At 38.8% G+C, this 25,498-nt stretch overlaps 1 protein-coding gene across 2 annotated transcripts in view; it reads left to right on the top strand.

Moving 5' to 3' along the window:
- The window catches only part of LOC111157832 (La ribonucleoprotein domain family member 4), an 85,422-nt gene that overhangs the window by 58,141 nt on the left and 1,783 nt on the right, over positions 1-25,498 (top strand). Inside the window, exons 9-15 of one of the 2 annotated variants that reach the window (XM_022519506.1) lie at positions 9,676-9,888; positions 10,473-10,576; positions 13,762-13,974; positions 14,615-14,663; positions 17,792-17,953; positions 24,479-24,603; positions 24,896-25,064. In XM_022519506.1, the coding sequence (XP_022375214.1) occupies positions 9,676-9,888; positions 10,473-10,576; positions 13,762-13,974; positions 14,615-14,663; positions 17,792-17,953; positions 24,479-24,603; positions 24,896-25,064 (1,035 nt within the window). The remainder of the gene's footprint in view (positions 1-9,675; positions 9,889-10,472; positions 10,577-13,761; positions 13,975-14,614; positions 14,664-17,791; positions 17,954-24,478; positions 24,604-24,895; positions 25,065-25,498) is intronic. The other variant, XM_022519507.1, reaches the window with a different exon arrangement.

Genomic DNA, 25,498 nt, shown 5'->3' on the forward strand with positions numbered 1-25,498 from the left:
CAAAAGCTTATTTTGGCTTTTGTTTCCTTTGCCTTTGGAGACATATCTTGAAAGAAGCTGCTGTGGCTGATATCGAAGAGATTACTGCCTATGTTCTTCTCTAGGATTGTGATGGATTCCTGTCTCATGTTGAGGTCTTTTATCCATTTTGAGTTTATCTTTGTGTACAGTGTAAGAGAATGGTCGAGTTTCATTCTTCTACATATAGCTGCCCAGTTTTCCCAGCACCATTTATTGAAGAGACTGTCTTTTTTCCACTGTATATTTTTTCCTGTTTTGTCGAAGATTAACTGACCATAGAGTTTAGGGTCCATATCTGGGCTCTCTACTCTGTTCCACTGGTCTATGTGTCTGTTTTTATGCCAGTACCATGCTGTCTTGGTGATCACAGCTTTGTAGTAAAGCTTGAAATCAGGTAACGTGATGCCCCCAGTTTTATTTTTGTTTTTCAACATTTCCTTAGCAATTCGGGGTCTCTTCTGGTTCCATACAAATTTTTGGATTATTTGCTCCAGCTCTTTGAAGAATACCGGTGGATTTTTGATTGGAATGGCATTAAAAGTATAGATTGCTCTAGGCAGTATAGACATTTTAACAATGTTTATTCTTCCGATCCAAGAGCATGGAATGGTCTTCCATCTTTTTGTGTCTTCTTCAATTTCTTTCATGAGTGTTCTGTAGTTCCTCGCGTACAGATCCTTTACCTCTTTGGTTAGGTTTATTCCCAGGTATCTTATGATTCTTGGTGCTATAGTAAATGGAATCGATTCTCTAATTTCCCTTTCTGTATTTTCATTGTTAGTGTATAAGAAAGCCACTGATTTCTGTACATTGACTTTGTATCCTGCCACGTTACTGAATTGCTGTATGAGTTCTAGTAGTTTGGGGGTGGAGTCTTTTGGGTTTTCCATATAAAGAATAATGTCATCTGCGAAGAGAGAGAGTTTGACTTCTTCATTGCCAATTTGGATACCTTTTATTTCTCTTTGTTGTGTGATTGCTGTTGCTAGGACTTCTAATACTGTGTTGAACAAGAGTGGTGAGAGTGGGCATCCTTGTCGTGTTCCTGATCTCAACGGGAAGGCTGCAAGCTTTTTCCCATTGAGGATGATATTTGCTGTGGGTTTTTCATAGATAGATTTGATGAAGTTCAGGAATGTTCCCTCTATCCCTATACTTTGAAGCGTTTTCATCAGGAACGGATGCTGGATTTTGTCAAATGCTTTTTCTGCATCAATTGAGAGGACCATGTGGTTCTTCTCTCTTTTCTTATTAATTTGTTCTTTCACATGGATTGATTTGTGAAGGTTGAACCATCCTTGTAGCCCAGGAATGAATCCCACCTGGTCATGGTGGATAATCTTTTTAATGTGCTGTTGGATCCTGTTTGCTAGGATCTTGTTGAGAATCTTAGCATCCATATTCATCAGTGATATTGGTCTGAAATTCTCCCTTTTGGTGTAGGGTCTTTGCCTGGTTTGGGGATCAGGGTAATGCTGGCTTCATAGAAAGAGTCTGGAAGTTTTCCTTCTGCTTCAATTTTTTGAAACAGCTTCAGGAGAATAGGTGTTATTTCTTCTTTGAAAGTTTGGTAGAATTCCCCAGGGAATCCGTCAGGTCCTGGGCTCTTGTTTTTTGGGAGGTTTTTGATCACTGCTTCAATCTCATTACTAGATATCGGTCTATTTAGGTTGTCGATTTCTTCCTGGTTCAGTTTTGGGAGTTTATAGTTTTCCAGGAATGCATCCATTTCATCTAGGTTGCTTAGCTTATTGGTATATAACTGTTGATAATAACTTCTGATGATTGTTTCTACTTCCTTGATGTTAGTTGTGATCTCTACCTTTTCATTCATAATTTTATGAATTTGGGCTTTCTTTCTTTTCTTTTGGATTAGTGTGGCCAGTGGTTTATCGATCTTATTGATTCTTTCAAAAAACCAGCTTCTAGTTTCATTGATAGGTTCTACTGTATCTCTGGTTTCTACCTCATTGATCTCAGCTCTAATCTTGATTATTTCCCTTCTTATGTGTGGAGTTGGTTTGATTTGTTGTTGATTCTCCATTCTTTAAGGTGTAGAGACAGCTGCTGTGTTCTGGATTTTTCAATTTTTTTTGAGAGAGGCTTGGATGGCTATGTATTTCCCCCTTAGGACCGCCTTTGCTGTATCCCATAGGTTTTGGACCGAGGTGTCTTCATTCTCATTCGTTTCCATGATCTGTTTCAGTTCTTCTTTGATCTCCTCGTTGATCCAAGCATTCTTAAGCAAAGTGGTCTTTAGCTTCCAGGTGTTTGAGTTCCTTCTGAACTTTTCCTTGTGAGTGAGCTCCAGTTTCAAAGCATTGTAATCTGAGAATATGCAGGGAATAATCTCAGTCTTTTGGTATCGGTTGAGTCCTGATTTGTGACCCAGTATGTGGTCTATTCTTGAGAAGGTTCCATGTGCACTTGAGAAGAATGAGCATTCTGTTGTTTTAGGGTGGAATGTTCTGTATATATCTATGAGGTCCATCTGGTCCAATGTGTCATTCAGTGCTCTTGTTTCTTTATTGATTTTCTGCTTCGATGATCTGTCTATTTCTGAGAGAGGCATGTTAAGATCTCCTACTATTAATGTATTCCTATCAATATGACTTTTTATCTTGATTAACAGTTTTCTTATGTAATTGGCTGCTCCCATATTGGGGGCATAGATATTTACAATTGTTAGATCATCTTGGTGGATAGTCCCTTTAAGAATTATGTAGTGTCCTTCTGTATCTCTGACTACAGTCTTTAGTTTAAAATCTAATTGATATGAGAATCACTACCCCAGCCTTCTTTTGAGGCCCATTGGCATGAAAGATGCTTCTCCATCCCTTCACTTTCAGTCTGGGTGTATCTTTAGGTTCAAAATGGGTCTCTTGTAGACAACATATGGATGGGTCCTGTCGTTTTATCCAATCTGCAACCCTGTGCCGTTTTATGGGCGCATTTAGGCCATTCATATTGAGAGTGATTATTGATAGATACGTTTTTATTGACATCGTGTTACCTTTGAAGTCTTTCTTTCTGTAGATTGTCTCTATATTTCTGTTCAGTGCTATTCTTAGGATTTTTCCTCTTTTATAGAACCCCCCTTAATATTTCCTGCAGTGTTGGCTTGGTGGTTGCATAGTCTTTTAAGCCTTTCCGGTCTTGGAAACTCTTTATCTCTTCATCCATTTTGAATGTCAGTCTTGCTGGATAAAGTATTCTTGGCTGCATGTTCTTCTCATTTAGTGCCCTGAATATATCTTGCCAGCCCTTTCTGGCTTGCCAGGTCTCTTTGGACAGGTCTGACGTTATTCTGATGGGCTTTCCTCTATAAGTAAGGAGCCTCTTTGTCCTAGCGGCTTTCAAGAGATTATACCTACAATTATGATTCCTCAATTTGACTATCAGGTGCCTTGATGTTTTTCTGGAATCTATAATCTTGGGTGGAGACCGTTCGGCCTCTAGTACATGAATGCTGGTTCCATTCGCGAGATTGGGAAAATTTTCATGAAGAACTTGCTCCACTATATCTTCTAGCCTTCTTTCTTTCTCCTCCCCTTCAGGGATTCCAATAATTCTGACGTTGGAACGTTTCATGGCGTCATTTATTTCCCTGATTCTGTTTTCATGGTTTCTAAGCTGTTTGTTCCAGGCTTCCTCTTGATCCTTTCTCTCTATCTGTTTGTCCTCCAAATCACTAATTCTATCTTCTGTCTCAGTTACCCTAGCTTTGAGAGAATTTAGATTAGATTGGAACTCATTGAGAGCATTGTGAACCTCAGCCCTGGTAGCTTTTAGCTCTGCCCTAACATTGTGAACATCCTGTCTGGTCGCTTTCAGCTCGGCCCTAATCAATTCCGTTTGGTCATCCATGGCTTTCTCCAACCTAGCTATTGCCTGGATAATTGTTAGCCTGAATTCTCTTTCCGACATATTGTCTATGTTGATAGCCGTTAGCTCTGTTGCAGAAGGTCCATCCTCTGTATTTTTCTTCTGTTGGGCATTCCTCCTCCTAGTCATTTTGGTGAGAGATAACTGAACAGATGTAGCTGGTCGTATCGACCGTGGTGCAGTCTGGGTGCACCCTGGAACACTTCTGAGCAATCAGGATTCCCCACCCAAATGAGAGAAAAAAGAAAAAAAAAAGAGAGAGAGAGAGAGAGACAGGAAAGAAAGGGAAGATGAAAGAGAAGGTTCAGCCCAAACGGGCCCCAAGGTAAGATTTATGAGGTATACAAACAAAAACAGACAAAAAGACTGATAAAAGTATATAACAAGAGAAAAAATATATATATATGCAAATAAAGGAAGAACCTTGTCGAAAAGAACCCCAAGTGTAAGATTTATATACTATCAGGACAAACACAAAAACAAACTGGTGGAAGAAAAAGATGGGAGAGTGGTTATAAATTCTCAGTGTGGGCGAGGAAGGTTGTTTTGATTCTTCCTGGATGTATCTTGATATCTTTGTTAAAGGACTCAACTTTTCTAGGCTAAAGGGGGATTGAAAATTGGTTTACCTATAGGGGTAGTATTGATTGGGGAAAGGGGATTACTTTGAAGTTTAACTCTATATGAATATTAGAAAATAAAAATAAAAAAGGAATAAACTAAACTAAACTAAAATTTAAAAAAATTCAAAAAATAGAAATGCAAAAGAAAAACACAGGTGTTTGCATCAAAAAGTTCAGGTTAGAAGGTTATTATGGAATTTGATGTACTGGACAGCTCGCTGTGATGGTAAATAGGTTAAAAAATTATCTATATTTTAAAAATGAACCAGAATAGTGGGAACAAATGAAAAATAAAAGTTGTCCTATGAAGTAGTGGTGGTGGTTCTCTTGTAGTCTTTTTTTTTTTTTTTTTCCCTTTCCTGGTTGGTTTTCTGGGGGAGGGGCCTGCCACGTGGGTTTTCAGTCAATGAAGTTCCCTAAGTTAAGTCCTCCAGTCCCCCTCAAGGGGGTGGGCTCTGAGAAAACCGGTTTTTTCAGGCTTTTGTTCTCTGGAGGTTTTTATGTTTGTTCACCTTTTTTTTTTTTTTTCTTCTCACCTTGACCGCTTTTGATGGTTTTTGTAGGTTTAGAGGAAAGCAAACTGCACCCTGACCTCCCTCTCAGAGAGAAGCCTCAGTCTGTTCTTCTGTGGGTGTTGCAGAGCCCATATAAATCCCCCCTTGGCCGCTGGCAGAGCAGGTCCCTGGGGATGCAGGATCTTCTGCTTGTACCCAAAACCAAAGCAGCGGCAGCTGTCTGGGCAGCTCTAGACCACCAGAGAGGTTCCAAGCAGCGATCGCACACTGAGATTTTCCCGCTGGCCCCGGGCTGGAAGTGCCTGGTCTTTCTGGGTCTAAGAGCTCCCGGCTTGCGCGCACCTCTTTCAGGGTAGGCTGTGGGTCGCACGCGCCTCTCAGGCTCTGAGAACGGGGTGCAGGTCCGAAAGCACCAGGCTGGGCCTTCGCGCACCTCTCTCAGGGGAGGGTTTGGGGCGCGAGTCTTAGGCTCTGAAACAATGGCGTGTGTCAAAGAGCGCAGGCTGGGCCTTTGTACCTCTCTCGGGAGGGTGAGGGGCACACGCATCTCAGGCCCTGTAGCAGGGCTCGAGCGTTCTGCCATCCGGCCTGGCTCCCATCCCTTCACAGGGGCCAGAACCCACGCAATCTCGGGCACGCTTGCGGCTCAGGGACCAAGACCTGGTTTCTCCGCCGCACTCTCTCTGGCTCAGCGCCAGGGGAGGCCGTCCTGGGAGCGGGGACTTAAGCCCCTGTCCCTAGCCGCCCCGATTCCCACAATCCCCCCCCCCCTCGATCTTTTGCTCTTTTGGAGTGCTTTCAACCAGTCTCCAAGTTAATGCTGGTCCCCAGACGCAGGGCACTCTTGCTCGTATTAGGGGTATTACTTTCCAACCGGTCACCTCTGCTGGCTCCCTCCCCCTTTTATCTTCCGATATCAGTCCGCCTTTCCCACTCCGCTTTACCTGCCCACTGGCGTCTTCTACCCCTGTAGAGATCCAGATGTGTATAATTCTGATCTCAGGCTGATTTCATGCGTGATCGGAGTTCTTTGGTAGGTAATCAGCTCACTTTAGGGTACAGGTTGAAAAGGCGCCTCTTCCTACTTCCCCGCCATCTTGTTCCCCCCCATGTAACTGATTTCTGTGCATGATTTTGGCCAGTCTTGCTTCATCCATATTCCCCCCCCCATTTCTCCATGCCCCCAATTATTTTGAAGCAAATTTTATACTTAATTTTATCTGTAAATAAACTAGTTTTTGTAGCTCTGAAAGGGGGATTTTTTTTAAAAAATCATAGCTACAATATCACATTTTCCTGATTCTTGTTTTTTTTTGTCTTTTTTCTTTGTTTATATCTGTAGTTTTCATTCTTACTTGCTTTTTCTTTTGAAAGTATGTTGAAATAACTTTTTTTTTTAATATTTTACTTATTTATTTGACAGAGATCACAAGTAGGCAGAGAGGCAGGCAGAGAGAGAGGAGGAAGCAGGTTCCCCACTGAACAGAGAGCCCGACGCGGGGCTCAATCCCAGGACCCTGGGATCATGACCCGAGCCGAAGGCAGAGGCTTTAACCCACTGAGCCACCCAGGCGCCCCGAAATAACTAAGTTTTACAAAGTTTCTCATACATTTTGCTAGCTATAGTTTTTATTGTGTTAAAATACATGTATATAAAATTTACGATCTTTAAGTATATAATACAGTTGTACTAAACATATTGACCACCATCCATTCATGTTGACTTTCTTAATCCTGTAAAACTGAAATTCTGTACCTATTGAACAATAACTCCTGCATTCTCTCCTCCTTCTAGCCCCTGGCAACCTCCATTATTCTTTTAGTCTATGATTTTTGACTCCTCTAATTAGTTCATATAAATGAAATCGTACATTTGTTTATTTGTGACTGTTTTATGTCACTTAACATAATGTCTTAGGTTTATCCATGTGTAGCATATTGCAGTATTTCCTTATATCATCTTTGAAGAAGTGTCTAAGTCCTTTGCCTATTTTTGAATTGGCTAATTATATTTTTTTTAGTGTAGTTTAGTATGATCCTCTATTTCCTGTACTTCATGCAAATTGGTAGCTAGATTTAGAGGCTTGGTCAAAATTTGGTTTGATTTGGGAGCAGCAGAGAGAGAAAAGCCTGTCTGTTTTTGTATCTGTCTCTCTTTTATGCTAGGTGCTACTGATCATTGACTTAATCTGTTAATTAGAGGCTACAAAGAGGTGTTATTTTCTGGCTTTGTTTTTTCCCATTTATTAGTTGAAAGACTTCTATAAAGGGGAGCTTAGCATCATCTTTATTACTTTGAGGTACAGCTCATATATAGAATACATGATAAATGCTTGGTTCTAGCTTTTATTATGAGTTTTTGAAAATAATGTGTTGGTTCCCTAGGAACTTTCAAAAATGATCAAGGATTTTTTTTGTTGGGTATTTAAACATATTTGGTGTGTTTGTTGTCCTTATTGATGAATTGTGGCCTCTTTGAGTTAACTTAGAAGACCTTTTGTCACAGCCTTGGTAATTTTCAGTGGTTTGCTTGCTCTCTAGTGTGACAAGATGTTCCTAGTGTCTTGTATATTTTGTGTCAAAGGCCTGGGGTCAGTCAAATCTCCAGAGTCCCTACTTTACTTTTATGGGGAGGTCATACTTTGCAGTCCATTAGCTAGGCACAAGGAGTTCTTGGAGTTCTTGGTATGGTTGTTGTTTAAAAGCCTTTCATTGAACAGAGCTATGAAATATGTGTTTGTTTGTTTGTTTGTTTGTTTTTAACAAAAATATTTCATGAGTTTATACTGAGGCTTCCAATTTAAATTCATGCTACATGATTTTCACTTCTTCGGTCTCACATCCATGTCTTCTCCCATGTGAAAAATCTCAGATCTCAGTGACCTTACTGTAATTACTGATTCCTTTCTCCCATAATCATACACAAAAGTATCAGAATAACAATACCAATAGGAATATAATTTTGGAAATAAGAAACTTTTTTTGCTGTACTTTGCCTTGTAATTTATTCCTAAGGAACATTCATAACAGTTGATTTTATTATGGCTCAAAATCACTTGAAATTTTTTGTTGTTGTTGTTACATTACTAATATAACACAGATGCACATTTAGGTTAATTTTGCTTTTAGCTTTTACAATTGATTTTTTAAATTTTATTTTCAATATGTGTGTTGTGGGGGGTTTTTTTGCAATTTTATTTATTTGACACACAGAGATCACAAGTAGGCAGAGAGGCAGGCGGGGTGGGGGCGGGAAGCAGGCTCCCTGCTGAGCAGAGAGCCCAATGCAGGACCCGATCTCAGGACACTGAGATCATGACCTGAGTAGAAGGCAGAGGGCTTAACCCACTGAGCCACCCAGGCGCCCAGTGTGTGTGTTGTTTTAAAGTAGAATATCTAAAACAGGGTGTTGGGGCACCTGGGTGGCTCAGTTGGTTAAGTGTCTGTCTTCGGCTACATGATACCAGAGTCCTGGGATTGAGCCCCACGTCAGGCTCCCTGCTCCATGGGGATCCTGCTGCTCCCCTTGCTTGTACTCTCTCTTTCTCAATCTCTCTCTCTCTCTCTCTCTCTCTCTCTGTCAAATAAATAAATTTTGGGGAAAAAAAATAAAGTGGTATATTAAATACATACTCCTATATATATATATATATATATGTGCGAATGCAAGTATATCTTCTCTTGCTATCTGACTTAGCTAAATAATAGCTTACTTATACATATTCTCCTTGCTTTACCTCTTTTTTTAAAAACAATAATATATTCTGGAAGTCACTCCATAATAATACTTAGAGCGATTCCTCAGTTATTTTTACATCTGCATGATACTCAATTGTGTAGATGTAATATAGTGTATTCAACCATTGGTGGACTATTAGGATTGTGTGTGTGTGTGTGTGTGTGTGTGTGTGTGTGTGTGTGTGTATTGGGGATAGTTCTTTCCCCCTTCCTATTACAGTTAGTGTCAGTGAACAGCTGTGTGTATCCCCTTTTTTTTTTTTTTTTTAACTTCTTTTTGTTCAGTGTATTTGGAAAAGATTCCTTGAAGTGGGATTGATGAGAATATGGTAAATGCATATATGATTTTTGGGAGATATTGCTAAGTTTTTGTTTATAAGGATTGTGCTATTTTACATTCCCATCAGCAGTATATTTTGCCACAACCTTATCAACAAAGTATGTTGTCAAATTTTTGGATTTTTTGCTAGTCCTGTGAGAAATGTTAATTCCATTTTAATTGCATTTCTCTTAGTAAGCAAGGTTTAGCATCTTATCATAAGCCTCAGAGCCATTTGCCTTTCTTTGTGAACTCTGTTCACTTCTCCAACACATTTTTTTGATCTCTGTTTTTAGAATGTGTATGTTAGGATTATTAGCCCCCTTGTCTTTGATAAGTTGCAGTTAGTTTTACAATTTGACTTTTGTGGTTTTACTTTGTTATTGTATTAGCCATGCAAAAGTTTTTAATTGATAGCTTTAAAAAAAAAGCTATCAATCATTTCCTTTTGCTCTACTGACTGTATAGCAGGCAGAATAACATAATCGTGTAAAGCATGTTTAAAATGTAAATTAAATATATTTGTGAAAATACACACTTAGTCCTCATTATAATGTGTTCCTTTTGCTTCTAGGCAAGGATAAAAGCCATCAATACATTTTTTGCTAAGAATGGTTATCGATTAATGGATTCTAGTATGTATAGTCAGCCCATTCAAACTCAAGCACAGTATGCCTCACCAGTTTTTATGCAGCCTGTATATAACCCTCACCAACAGTACTCGGTCTATAGTATTGTGCCTCAGTCTTGGTCACCAAATCCTGCACCTTACTTTGAAACACCACTGGTAAGTGAGATCCTTAAAGAATTATAAAATTTTTCACTCAAGCTGAAATTTGAAGAAATTAGAGTAGTTTATTTTTTGTTTTGTGTTGATAACTGGTTTCTTTCTGGCTTTTAAGTAGTGATAATGGGATCTAATCACCATGTGACTAAGACTTGAGCTATTGATTCCTATAATTTTATGCTTTAGATTTTGCTGAATGAATTAAAATAAGAAATTGGATAAATCCTGATTAGTTTAAAATGCTTTCAGTTAAAATTTTTCAGAGAGAATGTACTTTATTAAGTAATGACCTAATGATTCCTTGATATTTGCAGTGAGTATTATAAAAGTGAGTAAGTAAAATGCTTAAAATTAATTTTGCCTTGTAAAAGAAATTGAGGGGGATCCTGGCTGGCTCGGTGGAGCATGCAATTCTTGAGTTCAGGGTCCTGAGTTCAAGCCTCATGTTGGGTGTAGAAATTACTTAGAAATAAAAAATCTTTAAAAATTTGATGCTAGGTTAGTTCATCAGGAGTTTCTTAAAGCCTTCACACTAGGTTTTGCCCTTTTCATTAATTGTTTTTAAACATTACCTTTTCTTTTAGGCTCCCTTTCCCAATGGTAGTTTTGTGAATGGCTTTAATGCACCAGGATCTTATAAAACAAATGCTGCTGCTGTGAATATGCCTCGACCATTCCAAAAAAATCGGTAAGATTAAAAATAATAGTGATACAGGGGCGCCAGGATGGCTCAGTCATTTAAGCATCCACCTCTTAATTTTGGCTCAGGTCTTGATCTCAGGGTCATGAATTCAAGCCCACATTGGGGTCTCCACCCAGCATGGAGCCTACATTAAAAACAAAACATAATGGAATTTATTGTACACAATTCCCAGTAGTTCTTAAAGAATTACTGTGGTAATCACAGTGCTTATTTACGGACTTAGTAAAAAGCTTAAACAATTTATTGTAGAATTAGTAAACACACTTTGACCTCATAGTGGATAATTTGTATAAAAAAGATTTAAAACTAAGATTATACATAATACACTGATTTTTTTAATATTAAAGATAAAAGAAAATTATTTTATGATAGTAACATAAAATGGGTTCATGGTGTTCCTTTATTGTCGCTTTTTTTTTTTTTTTTTTGTGGTACTTTCTTGGTGAAAAGATTGAAATCACAGTAGGAAAGCCAAGAATGACAGCCCAGTCATCCTTGTTCATAAGGAAGTATGCCTATGCTTTTGAAGGTACATGGCAGGTTTAGTATAATTTTGTGGGCTATTCAAAACCATTCATCTACAATCCTTTTTCATATATCTGACCAGTACAGGTTGTTAATTTTTTAGTTACAAAAATTATACATGAGTATTTTCTTCTTATAAATTGCAAATATTACAGATGAAACTAAGAGAGTTTTTTGATGGACCCTAATCCTTGTTTTGTTTCTTCTAAAAAGTGACTACTTCGAGACCTTTATTTATCTGTTTGTTTGTTATTTATTTATTTACTTGAAGTTATCAGTCAAGGAGAAAGTAACTTTTATGAAGCCCTTTTGTAGTTTATTATATGAACCTTATAACAGCCCAGTGATGATCACTAGACCTACTTAGAGAGACTAGGACTAACTTTCAGAAGTCTGGGCATTTTTCTACCTTTCATACTTCCTCTTTCTGTCACTTTACTTCTTCCTTTCCATCTTTTATCACTTATTCTTTTATCTTTCTTTTTTCTTTTGCCTGGACTGAGATTGTAAGTCCCTCTCAGTGAAGGGTAAGATTATGAGATCTGAGGGCTGTTTAAACCTAGTAACTTATCTGTTAGGTATATTGAAATGCAGTGAGAAAATTTAGGCGAATTATAGTTCTGAACAGATAAATAGCATTCTCCTTCATAAAGTCATTTTCAGATATGATAGATAATAAAAATATTTTAAAAACACTTTGTGTTGACGTTGTATAATTTTTACTATTAAAAATCTATTTGTGGGGCTCCTGGGTGGCTCAGTTGGTTAAGTGCCTTCAGCTCAGGTTGTAATCCTGGGATCCTGGGATTGAGCCCTACATCAGGCTCCCAGCTCATCAGGGAGCCTGCTTTTCCCTCTCCCTCTGCTGTAGCATGTCCTCCCTGCCCCACCTCCACTTGTGCTCTCTGGCGCTCTCTGTCAAATAAGTAAACAAAAATCTTAAAAATATTAAAATCTATTTTGTGACATAAAGTAATTATTTCATATAATCTTAATGAAATTCAACCCAACTTTGTCTCCTGGTTTTTATATTTAAGTTTTAATGGCAGTAACCTAATTTTTTTATTTTCTATAAAGAATAGGATAGCTGTATATGGCGCCTGGGTGGCTCAGTGGGTTAAGCCACTGCCTTCGGCTCAGGTCATGATCCCAGGTCCTGGGTTCAAGCCCCACATCGGGCTTTCTGCTCAGCAGGGAGCCTGCTTCCTCCTCTCTCTCTGCCTGCCTCTCTGCCTAGTTGTGATTTTTCTCTGTCAAATAAATAAATAAAATCTTTAAAAAAAAAAAAATAGGATAGCTGTAGATAATTGTTGAAATTCATGTTTAATTGTTGGGGTTATAATTATTTTGAAGTTTTAAATCGAAATTCAGAGAACCAGGAACTGGCAGTGTGTTTGTTGATATAAATTTATAACCAGGAAAATAGACTGTAAAAGTGGAATTTTTAAACACAAATAAGGGGCCAAATAAAAATCTTATACTTCCCTGTATAATCTCCTGTGGAGCCAAGGTCCTCAGTTGCTTGGGCTTACTTCAGGTGTTTTCATTGTTGATTTAACTGTAGCCTCCTTTACCCCCTACCCTGGCTTCATCTGCTTACACGTTGTTAGAGAATTGGGTGCTTATATCTGTCATCCAAGATAAAAGCTACCCTTGTTTATAGTTTTGGGTTTTTTTTTTTTTTTAAACTAGATTCTATACCTAATTCATGAAGCCATGCAACGCTATTAGTTGAATTATCCTTCCTAGTTTTGTTTTTTTTTTTTTTTACAGAGGCTCTTTGAACAATTAATTTAGTAAGAAGGTGGGATTTTAATATATTGCACTGTTTCTCTGGTTTTTGTTGTCACTCCCCTAAAGAGTGACATCCCCCCCATTGTTTTTAGACAGCACCCCAATTTTTCCCTATGAAAATTTAGTATTGAAGATGTGGTATATGTATTTATATAATATATGTATATCTGTGCTCTATGCATAAAAGTAAGATTGGGATTTTTTTTGTTGTTCCTTCTCAGCCCCAGCCCCCACCCCAGGAACCTTTTTTACTCCCACTAGGGGTGATGTTGCCCCATTGAGAATGTATGGCATAAATTCTTTAATAAGCTTAAAGCCTGGCTGATTTAGGTGTGTCAAGACTGCTACTGGTGTTAAATTAGCTAAAATCCTAGTTGTATTTTGAGTATCGAAATAGAGGTAGCTTTATCTTGAAGAACTTTGGATTTTACCCCAAATATCTCCAAACAACTTTTTTATTTTTTTAAGATTTTATTTTATTTATTTATTTGACAGAGAGCGGAGGGAGTGGGAGAGGGAGAAGCAGGCTTCCTGTCGAGCAGGCAACCCGATATGGGGCTCAATCCCAGGACCCTGGGATCATAACCTGAGCTGAAGGTAGATGATCAATGACTGAGCCACCCAGACACCCCTCCAAATAACTTTTTTTTAAATGTAAAAATCTCAGACAAAAAGAGTTTACATTTTTATAATGTGATACTTTTATGTGTACCTTAATTTGTGGAAAATAGAATACAGTAGAAGGCAATTTTTAACTTGTCCCTTTAAATGTACTCTTTACCATTAAGGGGAAAGATTTTCTTTCTGTCTTCATTTATCCTGTCATGTATGTGATCTTATATTTCTTATAGTGTGAAGCCTCATTTCAGGCCATCGAGTGGTTCAGAACACTCGACAGAGGGGTCTGTGTCATTGGGGGATGGACCATTAAACAGATCTGGTTCAAGGAACTTTACAACTGAGCGGTATAACCCTACAGTAACAGGGCATCAGGAGCAAAGCTACCTTGCAAAAGAAACTCCTATGATACAGATGGAACAGAATGGGGACTATGGTAGGGGCAGGTAAGGAAATATGGTAACAAATACGGATAAGGTATATGAAAATTTTTTGCTTATGTGAATATTTGAAGAACATGATCTAGTGGTTATTTTTTGTTTACATTATTAGTGTATGGTTATGCTAAATGAATACAGTGTTCATATAATGTGGATTAATAGTTTTAATAATTATTAAGAAATGTATAGTGCCCATATAGAATATAGCTGAATCAGAGGTGTATAAAGTTACTCTGAAGTTCTTTATGGTTTACTGAAGAAAGAATAGCTTAGAAAGATCAGATCCTATCTGCATTCTAGTTTAATTTCTTACAACTCGTAGCTGGGGAAATGGGGTTATACCTTACCGCCTACTCTGCCGAAATGAAACAAAAAACCTTGATATACTTCTGGTGTGAAGAAGCGCTACTTAGTAAAAGTGGGCCCAACTTACTTAATGGTGATGATGGTAACAGATGAAGTTTTTGGTAGATTAGTTTAGGATCCCTTCAGAAGAATATATATTCATCTCTTAATAGTGAAGATATAGAGAGTATAGTTAGCTAAACTAGAAATTCACCCATCATTGATAGAGTGTATTATATATTTGAAGAAACTTATGAGTTGTCCCTCCCATCATCCCCAACTTTTTTATCATTGTTAAAAGGAGAACTCTTTTCAGAGGTCGAAGACGACGAGAAGATGAGAGAGTCCAGGTAAGTATTTTTTACCTTTATTACATCTATTTATTTTTTTTTCTTTTGTGATTTAGTATGGCATTGGCTTATGGTTGGTCTTTCCGGGGTTTTGTCTTACTGATTATAGTATTAGGCAAAGATAAATAGAACCTGTGCTTTGACCCTAAAATATCCACTACTACTACCACCATTCCCCACCCTTAAAGCACATGTATAGTTAGGGATTTGATCTATGTTTCTTGTGTTTTTATTTTTATTTTTTAAGATTGTATTTATTTATTTGACACAGAGAGAGGTCACAAGTAGGCAGAGAGGCAGGCAGAGAGAGACAGGGAAGCAGGCTTCCTGCTGAGCAGAGAGCCTGATGTGGGGCTCGATCCCAGGACCCTGGGATCAGGGCCTGAGCAGAAGGCAGAGGATTAACCCACTGAGCCACCCAGGCACCCCTGTTTCTTGTGTTTTTTATTTTATTTATTTATTTATTTTTTAATTTGACAGAGAGAGATCACAAGTAGGCAGAGGGGCAGGCAGAGAGAGAGGGGGAAGCGGGGGCGGGGGGGAAGCAGGCTCCCTGCTGAGCAGAGAGCCCCATGCGGGGCTTGATCCCAGGACCCTGAGATCATGATCTGAGCCAAAGGCAGAGGCCTAACCCACTAAGCCACCCAGGCGCCCCTTCTTGTGTTTTTTAAAAATTACTTGAATACCTGATATAGTCACATGGTTTAAAAATTTAAAAATGAAAATATTCAATGAAAAGTTTATTACATTATTAATGGACATTTAAATACTTTCAGTCTTACAAACAGTGCTATAATAACTTCATACAACCATCATTTCCTATGTATTTAATAATACCTGAAGGAGAATCCCTAGAATGGGATTTCTGGGTCATAATTCAGTAAGTTGCTACCAGCCCACAGCTTTCTATAGGGGTTGTGCCAATTTACACTCTGTCAGACATTGAACAAAAGTTCCTATTTATCAATAGCCCTATAAATATAGGACTTTTTGCCAAGCTGATAAAGCTTATCGTTCATTTACAAAGCTCTCTGGATGGTGTGGGAAACTTAAACTGTTTATTGTTAGTTGGTGGAGACAATTTTCTACCTACTATTTATTCTTCTATCCACTAATCTTATAAAACTGCTTATAGATAAAAAACTTTTATAGTTCTAAATATGTTTTTATTTGAATTTTGACTTATCTAGCTTCAAATTAATCATGTTTTGGTTTTTTTTTGTGGTTTGTTCATGGTGAATGTTTGCCATCTCTTAACTGAAAACAAAAGGAATTGAGAAATCAGAATGATGAAGGAACCCACAGAGGTCTCAAAAAAACCCTGCCTAGAATTTACAGATAAATCATAAATTATAGTATAATACTTGTTTTTACATTCTAAGTAGTGAATTATGTATACATATTAGTATACATATAGCATGTAGGCTACATATATAAGTAGTGAAAAGATAAGCATTTTCAAAGAAGAAAACATATTGCATTGTAACACACAGAATGGTCCTTAGGGCAAACTGTGAGTCTTTTAAAATAGTATTGTTTTTCATTTATAGCTTTCTGTACCAGGGGCCCCCATGACATGGCAACAACTTTTTTAGGATACCATTGCAGCAGACCACATGAATCCCCAAGTGGCCTTTAACAATTGAGGAGAGATGAGATTAGTTTTGAAGTCCGCATAGTATGTTGAAAATACATTGAGGATTGAGGACTGAAGGAGTGAAGAAAAAGGAGACAAGCATGCTTTCCAGTAGGAAAGGCAGAGTGGAAGTGCTTTTGTACAGGAAGGAGATTTTAGCTAGAGATAAAATTTAGTATTTGTAAGCTTATAGAAAGTAATTGAAATCATAAAAGTAGATGAAATCATTCAAGGGACTCTGTAAAGTAAGTGATTTAAATAAAGTGGTCAAGAATGGAACTTTGGCAACAAAGTAGCTTTGAGCTGAAGAATAAGATTACTTAGTCTGTTGTTTGCTGTATCCAAGCAAAATCTGAGTAGAGAGTGCTGATAGGCAAATGGATGTCTAGGTTTCAGGTAAAGGTCTGGGCTGACAGTATTGAAAGTGTAAAATTCAGTGAGTTTTGGCAAATTTCCAATGGTGTGTAGGCAGAAAGTCACCAAAAGTGAAAAAGATAGTTGTAAAGGTTGTTTGCATATAGGGTAGTAGTTGAAGGCATGAATAGTGGCCATCACATAGGGAGAGTATGGAAGTGAAAAGAGTAGTAACCACATAAAAACTGAAACTGTCAAAGGGTGTAGGTAGAGAGCCACAAGCACCTGATTATGAGATCTGAAAATCAAGATAAAGAGGTATCACAGAGGGGCGCTTGGGTGGCTCAGTGGGTTAAAGCCTCTGCCTTCGGCTCAGGTCATGATCCCAGGGTGCTGGGATCAAGCCCCACATCGGGCTCTCTGCTCAGCGGGGAGCCTGCTTCCTCCTCTCTCTGCCTGCCTCTCTGCCTACTTGTAATCTCTGTCAAATAAATAAATAAAATCTTAAAAAAAAAAAAAAAGGGGTATCACAGAAGCTAAGGGAGGAATGAGCTCCCAAAGGAAAGAATGTTTACTGTGCCAGGTTCTGTATGAGGTTGGGGTAAAAAAAAGTCTGTCAGATAATTGCATTGTGGAAGGCATTGGTGACTGGTCAGTGCAGTTTTAGTGGTGACTGCAGAGCAGAGGAAGTACAAGTGAGAGGCTTGTCAGGGAATAGAATGGTGAACAGAGGCAGATCAGGAGATTTTTCAAGGAAAGATATTCTTGTGAGACTATATGGAAGGAGAAAAGCTGATGGCAAATTTAGGTCACACAAGGGTTTTTATTTTTGTTCTGGAAAGGGAATAACAACTTAGAAAACAAATAGGCGGTTTGGTTAGCAGGCTAAAGGAGTGTGTCACAGTTTTCAAAAAAAAAAAAAAAAGAGGCAGTTGATGAAAGGTAAGTAGGATTGATTAAAAATAAATAAATAAAAGCTCAACTGAGAGGAGAAGCCAGGAATTTATAGGAGAACAAACAATTCTGTGCATTAGGATAGAGTTAGTTTTGTTTGTTTCCTTACAGCTCTCAGCTTCTGTGGTACAGGATTAGGGAATGAGATTGGCTTATGATCTGTTTTATGATTTGTGTCTTTTAGAGACCCCCGTCTTCATCAGCTGAAGCAAAGGCTCCAACACCAAAGTTTGACTTACTAGCCTCAAATTTTCCTCCTTTACCTGGAAGTTCATCGAGAACTCCAGGTGAACTTGTTTTGGAGAGTAGGATGTCTGATGTTGTTAAAGGTGTCTACAAAGAAAAGGTAAATACTGAGGCATCCATCTTTTACTTGTGGGACCATAGCTAGCCTTTGTTTGCAGTTATTACTTGAAATTTTATTTGCACTTAATATGTATTTCTATCATGCTTTTTATTCATGGGATTGTTAGCTTACTTTGAGTATTATAAAAAGATTTATGATGAAGCTACACAGGCCAGTAAAGCACTGGGTGTTGTGTAAGACTGATGAATCACAGACCTGTACCCTTGAAACAAATAATACATTATATGTTAATTAAAAATAAAATAAATAAAAATTAAACCAGTTCAAAAAAATAAAGTGTTTCTTCACTTTTGCAGGTCTTTGGTAACAGGCAACTCATCTTGGTAGAACCAATTAATGCAAACTGGTGGAAAGTGTTGTTTGCGCTTAAGCCTATAATTAGTGATGTAAATGAATTCCAAGTTTGGTAAAATTCAGGCTTTCAAGTAATGGAGAGTTGATATCAAAGACATAGGAAATCAACTTTTAGGATAGGTCCCCCTCCTAAAATATTTTTGAGTGTAGACCTCTTCCTGTACTGTCTTTACACCCAACATATTTTTCTCATTTTCTTCCCTTTTTTTCTTAATTCAATTCTTATTTTAATTTTATAGGACATACACATGGTACAATTAATTAGGCTCATAGTGAAAAATAGTAGTCCTGTGCAGCCATTTTGACTAGCCTTTTCTCTTGTTTTCCCCACTATTTCTAATTAAATGGTTATCTACTATTTCTTTTTCTTTTCCTTTCCCTTTCCCTTTTTTTTCTTTTTTTTTTTAAGATTTTATTTATTTATTTGACAGAGATCACAAGTAGGCAGAGAAGCAGGCAGAGAGAGAGGAGGAAGCAGGCTCCCCGCTGAGCAGAGAGCCCGATGTGGGGCTCGATCCCAGGACCTGGGATCATGACCTGAGCCGAAGGCAGAGGCCTCAACCCACTGAGCCACCCAGGTGCCCCCTTTTTTCTTTTTTTTTTAAGTAATCTCTGCACCCAATGTAGGGCTTGAACTCACAATCCCGAGATCGAGTTGCATGCTCACAGTATACTTTATTTCTTGACTTTACAAGTTTCAACGTTGTCTATTAACTTTCCATTTAGAACCTAAGGATTTAGCTCTCTTAAGCTAGCATACTTTTCTTACCCTTCCTGTATATTTTACTCCATTGTTTCTAGGATACCATCCATTATAAGGTTCCCTATTGATTTAGTATCATTAAGAAAGTAAAAAGCAGGGCTGGGTGCCTGGGTGGTGCAGTTGGTTAAGCAACTGCCTTCAGCTCAGGTCATGATCCCAGAGTCCTGGGATCGAATCCCACAGTGGGCTCCCGGCTCCACCGAGAGCCTGATTCTCCCTCTGACCTTCTCCCCTCTCATGCTCTCTCTCACTTTCTCTCTGAAATAAATAAATAAAATCTTTAAAAAAAAAAAAATAAGTAAAACAAAAAAAAAAGCAGGGGTGCCTGGATGGTTCATTTGGTTAAGCCTTCAGCTCAGGTCATGATCTCAGGATCCTGGGATCCAGCTGCACCGCCCTCTCCCATGTCAGGCTCCCTGCTCAGACAGGGAGTCTACTTGTCTCTGTGCCACTCCTCCTTCCTCGTTCTCTCTCTCTCTCTTTCTCTCAAATAAATAAAGCCTTTAAAAAAAGGTAAAAAGTATTGCCAGTTAGATTAGGATATGCCATCATTTGTAAGTCACATCTTGATACTACTCCCCCCACCCCCCGCCCGAACTGAACCTCACAGTATACTGCCATTATTTCTCCTTGCGCTCTCAGTGGCTTGCTGCACAGTTGTGTAGCTGGGACTTGACTTTACCATCAACCTGAGAATTTTCCTTACTTTCTTTTGTTGAATCCTCTCTCTTTCTTACTCTTGTTTTACTTTCCTTTTTTATGGTAGGTCACATCTTCCTGAGCTTCCTGAATTAGTGGTTTTTAGTATAAATTTCTTGAGATCTTGCATTCCAAAAATGTTTTTGTTTTCACATTGGATCAATAGCTTATTTCTGTAGAGATCTGCAATAGAAATCATTTTCCCATGGAATTTTGAAAGTATTTCTTTGTCTTCCCGTTTACAAAATTGTGCAATATTGTAGTTAATTTCATCAACCTTAAGATAGACATTTTTTCCACCTTCGAAAATCTGTGATTAAACATTACCCTTGTTTAAGTGGCAGTGTTTTTTCTTAGTAATACATAAAATAATGGTGCGTTTTACAGTTGATGGCTTCTCCCATTTGGTGTATTGTGATTCACACGTACATACATTTTTAAAGAAGAATAATAAAGTGTATCTCCCCTTGTGATCTCAACTCACGGTTGTGGACAGTAAACATCACAAATATCTGAACAATGCCATGTGTCTCCCCTTCCTTTTTACAATTCCTCCTATTTCTTCCCTTCCTCCCCGTCAGAGGAAACATCCTGACTTGGCAATAATAATTTTCTTGCTTTTCTTTATAATTTTACCATTCCGGCTTGGGAAACTTTTTCTTTAAAATAGGTCTGGAACGTGAATATTTTAGGCTTGTGGGCCACATGCTAAAAACTTAAAAACCACTCTTAGCACATAGGCCATAGCAACAAAACTCAGAGGCTGGATTTGGCCAGCAGGCCTTGGTTTGTCAACCCCTAATATAGAGAGTATACTGTTCAGTGTGCTTGTTCTTGAATACAACATAAATGAAATATGTATTCTCTTATTTCTTTCATTATGTATTGTGTGAAATTCATCGGTGTTGATACAAGTAGTTCATTTTACACTGTGTATTCTTTTGTAAGAACATCCTTATTTGGGGGCGCCTGGGAGGCTCAGTGGGTTAAGCCTCTGCCTTCGGCTCAGGTCATGATCCCAGGGTCCTGGGATCGAGCCCCACATCAGGATCTCTGCTTATCTGAGAGCCTGCTTCCCTCTCTCTCTCTCTGCTGGCTTCTCTGCCTACTTGTGATCTCTGTCTGTCAAATATATAAAAAAAGAAAGAAAGAATATCCTTATTTTACTGTTGATGGGCACTTGAGCTGTTGTGTTGGGTTTTTTTTGTTTTGGGGTTTTTTTTTGACATTATTAGCAGTTCTGCTGTGTATGTTCAAACTACACATACACCTTGTTTTTAGGTATATACATAGTGGAATTGCTAAGGGATAGGGCATCTAAAATTTAATTACAGTTGAGGTCAACTTACCTTTTCATGTTGTATTGGCCATTTGCGTTTCTCTTTGAAAAGTGTCAAGTATTTGACACCTTTTTTTTCTGTTGGGTTATCACTTATCTTACAGATTCATGGAATTTTTAAATTTATTTTGGATACTAATCCTTTGTAAATGATGTATATTACTAATTATGGTTTGTTTTCAGTGTTTAGTATTTGTGAGTGAAAACAAGTTCTTATTTTAGTATGGTCCTATTTATCAGTCCTTCTTTCATGATTTGTTCTTTTTTATATCTTGCTTAGGAAACAATCTGGCTTCCAGAGATCCTTTTTAGAAACCTCTCATTCTGATCCTTCTATGACCTCTTTTTCCCCCCTCTCTGAAGGCTTGTAGGATCTTTATTTATCCCTGGTATTCTGTGAAATGTCATGAAGGTGTATCTTGCTATGGCTCTTTATTAATTCATTGCACTGGATACTTGGTAGACCTTTTCAGTCTGGAAACTCGTCCTTACATGCTAGAAAATTTTCCTATATTATCTCTTTGATAAATTCTTCACTTTAAATTCTTCACTGCCCTTCCTTAAACTCTTATGGGGTTTTTTTGTTTGTTTGTTTTTTAATTTATTTGACAGATCACAAGTAGGCAGAGAGGCAGACAGAGAGTGAGGGGGAAGCAGGCTCCCCACTGAGCAGAGAGGCCGATGCAGGACTCTATCCCATGACCCTGAGATCATGACCTGAGCCAAAGGCAGAAGCTCAACCCACTGAGCCACCCAGGTGCCCCCTTCCTTGAACTCTTAATTTGATATTTGATATGGCACCTTGTAGGTTGAACCTCTGATTTTGTTCTGGCCTTCCTAATTTTTATTTTTATACTTGTCTATAATTCCACAAAGTTTTTCTGAATGTTACCTTTAAACCTACTGAAATTTGGGGGTGCTTGGGAGGCTCAGTTGGTTAAATGTCTGCCTTCAGCTCAGGTCATGATCCTGGGGTCCTGGGATTAAGCTCCCTGCTCAGTGGGACATCTACCTCGCCCTCTCCTTTTGCCCATCTGCACCCCTCTCCTCCGCCACTCATGCTCGCTCACTCTCTCTCTCAAATAAAATCTTAAAAAAAAAGAAAAGAAAAGGCGGCGGGGGGCCACCTGGGTGGCTCAGTGGATTAAAGCCTCTGCCTTCAGCTCAGGTCGTGATCCCAGGGTCCTGGGATATCGAGCCCCACATCGGGCGATCTGCTCAGTGGGGAGCCTGCTTCCCCCTCTCTTTCTCTCTGCCTACCTCTCTGCCTACTTGGGATCTCTGTCAAATAAATAAAATCTTTTAAATAAAAAACAAACTTAGTGAAATTTGTATTTCATCAATTGATTTTAATATCCAGGGCTTGCTATTAGTTTTTGTTTTTTTAATGGGTGTGTGTGTTAGAGAGAGCGTGAGCAAGGGGGAGGAGGGACAGAGGGAAAAGCAGCCTCCTACTGAGCAAGGATCTCGGTGCGGGACTCTATCCCAGGATTCTGGGGTCATGACACAAGCCAAGGCAAATGCTTAACCGACTGAGCTACTCAGGCATCCTTTGCTATTGTTGGTTTTGTTTTTTTGGTTTTTTGTTTGTTTGTTTGTTTGTTTACTTTTTATTTTTTTATTTTTTTATTTTTTTTTTAAGATTTTATTTATTTATTTGACAGATCACAAGTAGGCAGAGAAGCAGGCAGAGAGAGAGAAAGAGGAGGAAGCAGACTCCCCATGGAGCCGGGAGCCCGATGCGGGGCTCGATCCCAGGACCCTGAGATCATGACCTGAGCCAGAGGCAGATGCTTAACTGACTGAGCCACCCAGGCCCCCCTGTTTGTTTACTTTTTAAAATTGTGTTAAGGGACGCCTGGGTGGCTCAGTCAGTTAAGCATCTGCCTTCAGCTCAGGTTATGATCCTGGGGTCCTGGGATCAAGCCCCGCATTGGACTCCCTGCTTAGTGGTAAGCCTGCTTCTCCTTCTCCTCTGTGCCACTCTACCCCACCCCCAACCTTAAGCTCTCTCTCTTGCTCTATCTGAAATAAATAAAAATATTTTTTTTAAGTATGGTAAATTGCATGTAATATAAAATATACCAACTTAAAGGGTGCCTGGGTGGTTTAGTCAATTAAGCATCCAACTCTTGATTTCAGCTTTTGTCCTAATCCCTCAGGGTGGTAAAACACTGTGGTGTCTGCTTGAGATTCTCTCCCTCTGCCCCTTCTAAAAAATTTACTATCTTAAACATTGTTCAGTGTGTACAATTCTGTTGTGCTAAATACATTCACAATGTTGTACATCTAATCTCCAGAACTTTTTATCTTGTAAATATAAAATGCAGTAGGGCACACCTGGCTAGCTCATTTGGTAGAGCATGCAACTCTTGGTCTCTGGGTTGTGAGTTCAGGCCCCACATTGGGTGTAGAGATTCCTTAAAACACAAGATCTTTAAAAAATAATAATAAACTCAGGGCACCTGGGTGGCTCAGTCATTAAGCGTCTGCCTTCGGCTCGGGTCATGATCCTGGGGTCCTGGGATCGAGCCCCACATTGGGATCCCCGCTCGGTGGGCAGCCTGCTTCTCCCTCACTCATTCTCCCTGCTCGTGTTCCCTCTCTTGCTGTGTCTCTCTCTGTCAAATAAATAAATAAAAATTCTTTAAAAAAAAATAATAAGTAAAATGTTATACCCATTACACGGTGACTCCCATTACCCATTACCTCTTCCCTCAGCCACTGGCAGCCACCATTCTATTTTATCTATATAAATGTGAGTACTCTGGGTAACTTGCATAAGTGGAATCATGTAGTATTTGTCTTTTTGTGACTGGCTCACTTACCATGATGTTCTCAAGGTTCATCCATTATGGTAGTGTGTACCAGTACTTCGTTCCTTTTATTGCACAGTAACATTCCATTATATGATATACCACATTTTGTTTATCTGTTCACCAGTTGATGACTGTTGAGGTTGTTCACCGTTTTTTGGCTACTATGAATAATGCTACTATGAACATCTGTGTGTAGACATATCTTCTCTTGGGTATATACTGTTGGGTCATATGGTAACTGTTTAACTTTTTGAAGAACTACCAGACTATTTTCCAAAATGCACCATTTTGCATTACCGCTTTCAGTGTATGAGAGTTCTGATGTCTCTATATCATCACAAACATTGGTTCCTTATTAGTTATAGTCACCCTAATGAGTGCAAAGTGATTTCTCATTGTGGTTTGAATTTGCATTTCCCTAATGACTGATGATGGTTAAACATCTTTACAAGCGTTTATTGGCCCATTTGGACATCTTCTTTGGAGAAGTGTCTATATGAGTTAATTTTGAAATATGTTTTTACTTTAAGGATAATGAAGACTTGAGAGTTAGTTGCCCAGTTTCAGCAGAGGCTGAACAGACAAACTGCACCTCTGCCCAGCAACTCAGTATGAGTACCAGTCCTCCATGTACAGCTGAGCTTCCTGCATTAAGGTACAGTTTCAGTATAGAAGATCTTCTACATTAAGATTACTTTCTCAGGGCGCCTGGGTGGCTCAGTGGGGTAAGCCTATGCCTTTGGCTCAGGTCATGATCTCAGGGTCCTGGGATCGAGCCCCGCATGGGGCTCTCTGCTCAGCAGGGAGCCTGCTTCTCACTCTTTCTCTCTGTGTCAAATAAATAAAATCTTTAAAAAAAAAAAAAAAGATTACTTTCTCTTCTGATTATTTTTTCAGCTCTTTGTTTGTGCTGTACTAAGTCTAATGTCAAGCTCTCTTTTCCTTAGCACAACTCAGCAAGAAAAGGATCCAGTAGAGGATTCCACTGTTCAGAAGGATGTTCTCAACCAGACAACTATACCAGTTTCTTCCCCAAGTACTGCAAAGCCATCAAGGACAAATAGTACTTCACCATGTAATAGTAACATAAATGCACCTGTAGCTGTGGCCCTACAGGTAACTTGATGAATTTAATATGTGGGGGGGGGGTAATTGGCTAAATAATAAGTGGTTTGTTTTTTGTTTTGTTTTCACATAAGTCTTTATAGAGCAGAATCATTTGGAAATAGCCCAAATTGAGGCTGCCGGCCTCAAATGAAACTCAGGAAGTTTAAAGTCACTGTGAAGAAATGGGAAGTTTTAGCCATGTTGAGATAGTGAAGAAGTAACTATTCATTCTGGGTTTTTGTTGTTGTTGTTGTTTTAAGATTTTATTTATTTGAGCAAGAAAGAGTATGAGTTGGGGAGAGGGAGAAGCAGGCTCCCTGCTTCAGCTGAGTAGGAAACCCCATGCAGCACTCCATCCCACAACTCTGGGTCGTGACCTGAGCCACCCAGGTTGCCCCCATTTCTGTTCTGTTTTGTTTTGTTTTTTTTAATGGCCTTTTTTT

The sequence above is a fragment of the Enhydra lutris genome, unplaced genomic scaffold (assembly GCF_002288905.1).
Source record: "Enhydra lutris kenyoni isolate GAN:26980312 unplaced genomic scaffold, ASM228890v2 scaffoldscaffold56, whole genome shotgun sequence".
Taxonomy (NCBI): Eukaryota; Metazoa; Chordata; class Mammalia; order Carnivora; family Mustelidae; genus Enhydra; species Enhydra lutris.